The sequence below is a fragment of the Humulus lupulus genome, chromosome 8 (assembly GCF_963169125.1).
Source record: "Humulus lupulus chromosome 8, drHumLupu1.1, whole genome shotgun sequence".
NCBI lineage: Eukaryota > Viridiplantae > Streptophyta > Magnoliopsida > Rosales > Cannabaceae > Humulus > Humulus lupulus.
The window spans coordinates 157452048-157459533 of record NC_084800.1 but is presented as its reverse complement, the minus strand read 5'-3'; the positions used below and the strand labels follow the sequence as shown (position 1 = coordinate 157459533).

The window sequence follows — 7486 nt, the reverse complement described above, 5'->3', positions numbered from 1 at the left end:
AAAAGTACTAGTCATTGGTGAAATAGTTTTAAAACTTTGCTTTTCCTTATATATAAATAGAAAATCAGAATAAGAAAATATAAAAATTATCTGCGAGATATCAAGACCATCGTGACACTCCCGACCAAAAAAATGGACCATTATGACACTTTTATAGTAGTTAGAAATTGAGTTAATTTTGCAAATATAGTAAGGTGGTGCATTATATTTTCCTAGTCTGGTTTTGTAACTATGGCAAAATACTCGTCTATCCAGAGTTATTTACCGAGAGCACTCCCATCCAGTGAGGTATATTACCAAAATATGTAAAAAAAAATGGGTATACATTAGATGATGTATTTTACAAATATTTTTTAGATAAAGCTAAAGTTATATCTAATGTATACTATTTATCCTTCAATCCAATATTATAACATTAAAATATATAAGGATATTATTGATAGTTATAAAAAATATTTGAAATGAATAAAAAATGTGTGAAAATATAATATTTAAATGATATAGAGAAAAAAAATAGAGAATCTGATGTAAGGTAAAATGTAAAACTTAGATGTAAAATAGAAAAATATGTGTTTTGGGAAGATATTTTAAATGATGAAGTAGAGCACCGGATGGGAGTGCTCTTAGAGCACTCCTAATGGAAGAGGTAAAATATCTTATTCTTTATAATATAGATAAAAAATTGTTAAATAGTCTTTCAATAGGTGATGTAAACTTGTATTTTTTAACCTAAATAAATAGTATTCTCTATATGTAGTGAAACACTATTCATCAAGCTATAAATATTTTTTTATTTTGTTATAAAAAATATATATATATATGAGTGTGATACTATTATATTTAATTATTTTATTTCTTAAAATGAATAAAATATTTTTAAAAAATATAATATTTAAATGATATAGAGAAAAAATAAAGAATGTAATGTATGGTATAATGTAAAAATTTGAGGTAAATTATAAAAAAAATATGTTTTTGTGATGTATTTTGTAATACACTTTCTCTATAATATTTAGCTAAAACTCACAAAAACATCTTCCATCAGCTCCTTTATACATATATTTATAATAATTATGCACAAACTCCAATTTTAATTCATATCTACATTTACATAACATTTACATATCATTTATATAATATTTTAATATTATTATTTTTCTTTATAAGTTTTCTCTCTCCCATTTAGTATATATTTATTATTTCTTTTTTCTTTTTCAATTATTTTATTTTACTTTAATTAATAAAATATGTTTAAAAATATAATATTTAAATGATGTAGAGAAATATAGAGAAACTGATGTATGGTATAATGCAAAACTTAAAAGTAAAATAGAAAAATATGTGTTTTGATAAATTATTTTAAAGGATGGAGTAGAACATCTATTGAGAGTATTCTTAGGAAATGGCTCAAAGCTACTATGCACATTTTTAAAATTGTAGATAAATGACCATATTACATTGTTGATTACCTAAATTGTTATTTTCTATAATTTTTGTATTTATTTAGAAGTGTATGACTTTAATATAATGGTATATGTATATTAGTTTTGTTTAATTAATTTTTAATGTAAATTTATTTTGATTTTTTAAGTTTATTATAGATTTTTTTGTATATTATTTTTCAACTAGTGTATATATTTTTTGTAGTATAATATATTATTTTTTTTATATCTAGTTTCTATCTTATTATACACAATGTGTATATAATTTTGTATAATAGTATATATATTTTAATAGTAATATATAATTTTGTTAGTATATTATTTTTCAACTCATATTTTGTAGTATCGTATATCATTCAAAAAATAAACAAAAATTTAAAATAAAATATAAATAAACAAAATTTCTATACATATACCATAATATTAAAATATTTAAAATAAAATAATAATTTACTAAATAGCATATTTGGTAAAAAGCATATTTTACTACAAAATTAAAATCACATTTCTTTACTTTCACACGCTATTAACCATTAATGATTATTTTACGCCATGACCCGTTCTAAAATATTAAAAGCAAAGAGATCGAAACAGATCATTGGTTAAACAAGTCAAAGGCCACGGTCTCAAACTTCGTCCAAGAGCTCGGCTGGATTACCAGTGAGAATCAGTTTTAAGGCTTGTTTGTACCACAATCCATTGTATGGTCAATCCAATGGCTGAAAACGAGGGTAGAGTTTATATAGATTCCATTTTCAGGAATCTGAAAAAGAAACAAAAATGACCTCCCATCTTAGGTTAAAATCCGTTCAGATTTGGTGTACCAATTCCATTTTCTGGAACATGAAATAAGCAGTAGCAGTACACATAAGTATTTTGCAACAATAGTAAAGTAAACGAGGGTTCTATTTAAAAACCAAAAACACTCGGATAGAAGAAGATGCAGATTAAACTAAATCACCTTGGAACCACCAACCCAAGTGTGTGGAACTAAAGGATTCTCACTACATTGTGCAAAAAAAAAGGGCTTGTAGTACCATATAACTAGCTGTTCTTTATTAATGTGCGTGAACTCGTAGATAAACTTCCACTTGCTTTTTCCTGAAAAATCACACAACACAAAAAGCCTTTTATCTAAAACATATAGAATATAATAACACAAAGGCAATACATGCTGTAAAATATCTCAATCATAACAGAGAAAAATATGTCTAAACTGAATTGCACACTCCACAACCATTCCATTATAATAATAATAAAAAAATGCTTACTAACATCTTTGCTAATGCTAATTCCCTTCCCATTTCTTACCATTTCAATCATATAACAAATTCCAAGTCTCGAGTAGACAAATATTGTGGTAATAAAGTTGAGGGGCCAATCGAATACTTGCCTTAAAACTAAGAGCAAGTGTTGCCTGAAAATAAACTAGAGCCTTTGCGTTCTCTTTACTAAACAATTGAGAGCGCACTATACAGCCATTTTCATTTCTATCTTCTGGTGTGGATCGTAACCAATGAGTGTGAAATCATCAGGCACAAAAGAGTCTATATTCTTTTTCTCGGGATTGATCTTTAAAATCTGCATTAGTGTACGGTACACAAAAAGTTAAAGATCAATACATGTTCAAAGGATTTAAGAAATAAAGTAATATAAAATAAAAAAGCTTGGCAACACAATAAGATATAAATAAACAAATAAAGAAAGCTAATGTTAAACATCATTGTGCTTACAGGAAAAGGCTTCGGCAATTTCTGAAGCTGATCCTGTAGAGGCCTGACATGATTGCGGTAGACATGAGCATCTCCAAGAACATGGACAAAATCACCAGGAACCAGACCTGTATAGGATAAAAAGCTATTAAATATTACCTCCAACAATTCATAAATAAGTAAAGAAATCCATCAATGAAAGAGGATCAGGTGTCACTTCAGTCACATTATATAGTTCTATAGGCAGTAGGCCCCAGATCTAGTTAACTTGCAAGATTTGTGAAATGGTATAACAAGTACTTGCATGATGAATCATAACGTTGAAAAAGGTTGTTTACCATTTTTGGGTTTGACTAAAACAACCTATTTCAACTTTTCCTATTCGTGTAAAAAAAACTGGAGACATAATACAATAACCTAAGAAATCAGAACAAACAGCAAGACTTTTGTTGACATTCCTGTAAACATAATATAATTCTTGGAAATTCATGCCTAAAAAACTAAAAGTGATGTTCTTTATTAATAACATACCACAAACATGAGCAACCATGCATGTCAGAAGTGCATAAGACGCAATGTTAAATGGCACACCCAGGCCCATGTCAGCAGATCGCTGATACATCTGACATGATAACTCCCCATTGGCTACATAGAACTGCAGAAAAAAGATGGATGGTGTGATCAAAGATGAAAAGAAAGTGAAGATAAATTTAAAGGCATACTATTTCAACAGTCCACCTGAGCAAACATGTGGCACGGTGGAAGGGCCATCAATTTGAGATCAGAAGGATTCCAGGCTGAGAGAATTATTCGTCGATCATCAGGATTATTTTGTATCTTGTCAATAACATCTAGCAACTGATCAAATCCTTGGCCAGAGTAGTCAGCATGCATATCAGTATACCTAAAAAAATGTAAGGATTTGCATAAACTTGGAGATTGACTTACGTAAAATTATAAAATCACTATTTGAGCTGGAATCAAAATAAAGATCCACCAACCTAGCACCAAAGTGTCTCCACTGAAACCCATAAACTGGCCCTAAGTCACCCTCTTCCCTGTCTGTCAAACCAATGCTGAAATAGAAAATATAAACAGTTGAAACTTAAAAAAGCATAGTGTATCATACATATATTTATTGCAAGTCTAATACTAACCGATCTAAATAGTCTCTAGATGCATTGCCATCCCATATATGAATGCCTTTCTCCTGAAGGACCTGTCAATTATTTCAATTTTTATTATACATAATTCATCTTTCATTATTTCATTTCTAACAAACTAATAGTTAATCATCCAATGGTAACATTATAAATCACCTTTTGATAATATCATGCAATTCGCTTTGCCAGCATTATTGTGAACATATATTGTAATTACTGATAAGCATCCGTCCAAACATTTAATCAGGGTTTCAATAAAACACCATTACCTTGCCACTTGTAGAGCCACTTATAAACCACAGAAGTTCTTCCACAACCCCTCGCCAGAATACTTTCTGAGTGAAGGATTAAAACAGATGTCAGCCTATTACTCAAAGTAAATGATAATTGATCTCTTCAACTTTATTTTATAATAACAACCTTACAAAAAGAAACACATACCAAGAGTCAAGGAAGAGAAAGACATTATGCACAGTAAAATTATTAAAATCTCAAAGGGAAATAATACATGCCTTGGTCGTTAGAAGAGGGAAAGTTTTCCGCAGATTGAACCGCATCTAAAGGGACACAGAAGGAGAAAAATATAATGTGTACGTTGTATTTAAAACAATATATAAACATAACAAGATAAACTAAAGAGATTGATCATTACCTGGCAACCAAATTTCGAAAAAGTTCCAGTACCTGTTCTATCATCTTTAGAATTTCCATCGGAGATGATATCTTGTACCATTCTTAGATAGAGATACTCCTCATGCCTATCAAAAATCATCTTGGGCAGGAATGAGAACTTCTTTACCTCAAACTTATTAATATCTGACTTACCATTAAAGGTCAGATCACCATTTTCATTTGAGGATTCAACTGCAGGACTTCTCACCCGTACATAAGTGGTAAAGGAATAACGAATATTATTCTCCACCACGGGAAATGATGAGTACCAAGGCTGAAATGCAGAAGAATCAATAGCAGGGATAAAAGTGTCACATTCAATGCTTGTCTCAATATCCGTAATGTGGATAGCATCACAGCTAGACGAGTTTAGAGCTTCCCTGTAAAAAAGAATTTGGATAAAATGAAAGCAGAAAGAATGGAAAAAGGAAGAGAAAAACAGCAAACAGCCTAGAAATCCAACCTTAGTATTTGGCCACCCCCTATGACGAACACTTTCTCAATGGACAGGCAGTAAGGGGAAGCAGCTAACAACTCCAAAGCAGATGTCATGCTACCACAGATTACTACATTCTCAGCCGTGGCGATATCAAAACTCCCAGAACGAGTCAGAACAACATTGAGGCGACCAGGTAGTGGACGATGCTCAAGAGGAATACTCTCCCATGTTTTCCTACCCATTAAAACAGCATTTTTTTTCCCAGGATCTGACGTGGCTATCGTGATGTTCTTAAAGAACTTGAGATCAGAAGGCAATCTCCATGGCAGCTTCCCATCCTTACCAATACCCATATCTCTGGTTGCAGCCACAACAACTTGGTAAGTCCTCTGTGGATTAGGCTGCACGTTGCCATTGACATTGCCATTGACATTGCCATTGCCGTTTCCATTAACACTGATCAAAGTTTCACCAGCCATAACTGAAACAAAAAGGCCCAAGAAAACTTATAGATAACAGCTTAAAACAAGCACGGCACTGCCAATTTTCGTGGAAGTGCAGTACAACTTGAATCTTCCATTAAACGAAGAATGGTTTAAAAAGAGTAAGAACTTGAGAATTAACAAAAAGCAATCCTACATTGTGTCCTAACATCAAAAATGTTCTGACAGAGAACGCAGTTGTACAAAGCGAAGAAAATGACAAAGGCAAAAAGGAAAAAAAAAAGATTCATAAAATAAATGGATTCACGCCTAAAAAGAAATTGAGCACAATGAGAACCCTCAAAACAAAGAAATCTCATCTGGGCATATCATCTAAACTCAATAAATTTTGGACCACCAGAGCAACAGAATTTCTAAAGTTTCCTTAAGCTAATAAGAAGAAAACCCAAAATGAAATTTCGCTCATTAAGGCATAACTCTAATAATAGAGTTAGTTCATTAAGCTAAAATAAATAAATTAAAAAAACTGGAATTATAACAATCATAACCCATAATATTAAAGCCTCCAGTGAATTAAGACACTTTCAGTGACAAAAAGCACATGCAAACTGAAAGCTACCCAAAAGTCAAATACTCAAACATAATAAACAAAAGATCTACTGTAATATTCCAAACTAAGAACCAGAACTGGCGTTAATCACGAAACAATAAAAAGAAAATGCTGTACAGTTAGAGTTAGAGGTCACGAACCGATCTCTCCCGGAAGCGCAAAAGCTCAGAAGCCCAAATTTTCAGAAGTAAAAAAAGGTAGAGCAAATTAGGGGTTTGACTGTTCAAGAAAATAGAGTGAAAGATAATATTAATAGTGAGCAGAATCGTAAATTTAAAAGTAATTTAGAAGAAGATACCTGAGAAATGCGGTATCGATTTCTTCGATTTTTTTTCCTCAATAAATTTTAAAAAAGAAAAAACCAAATCAAAAAGAAAAAGAAAGTGGAGAGAAACCGAAAAAGAAAAAATAGAGAATTCTCTGACAAACCCCAAAAAATCCAAAAGCACGGTTGACGCGGAATGCCGCCTCAGAGAGCTCGTGGCTGGGTTGGGTGTGTGTGTGTGCATATATACATTTGTATGTGTTTTTTTTAGAACGACTTCAATTATATTTTTTATTTAATTTTTTTTTTTAAGAAGAGTTTAATTTTTTTTTTTTTTTTTTTGATATTAAGAGTTTAATTTTTTAGGTGGACTACTATTAAATTAAAATTGTACACATATAGAGTAACTTTTTGTGAGAATGTGGTGTATAGTAAGAAGTACACTTTCGAGTGGGATATTTTTCTCTAAGATCCCTTTAAGATGGTGGCTATTTTTGTTCACCAATCTTGGATGGCTCGATCACAAGTGGTTATTTGACTCTTTTTGGCTCACTATCCCCGAATTACAAGTGACTCTTTTGGCTTTCTTTTTGGTATGTATAAGGTGGTCTAAAAGTAGAATGTGGTGTATAATAAGAAGCATGAGGTTCTATCTCAAAACCAATTGGTGATGAGTAGAGTAACTCATGCTCTTATGTATTGTTGAATGTACCCATACACTTTCCATTTTGGATATTTTT

At 31.1% G+C, this 7486-nt stretch overlaps 1 protein-coding gene across 1 annotated transcript; it reads right to left on the bottom strand.

Annotated features, from left to right (window-relative positions):
* Positions 1-2235: 2235 nt before the first annotated feature.
* LOC133798577 (bifunctional dihydrofolate reductase-thymidylate synthase-like) lies at positions 2236-7005 on the bottom strand. The gene is made up of 13 exons (XM_062236948.1): positions 6780-7005; positions 6622-6645; positions 5453-5909; positions 4970-5369; positions 4830-4874; positions 4587-4652; positions 4312-4373; positions 4156-4230; positions 3893-4058; positions 3686-3809; positions 3176-3282; positions 2836-3023; positions 2236-2543 (listed from the first exon to the last, which is right to left on the bottom strand). The coding sequence occupies exons 1-12, from the start codon at positions 6988-6990 to the stop codon at positions 2913-2915; spliced, it is 1848 nt and encodes a 615-aa protein (XP_062092932.1). The 5' UTR covers positions 6991-7005; the 3' UTR covers positions 2236-2543; positions 2836-2912.
* Positions 7006-7486: the final 481 nt, after the last annotated feature.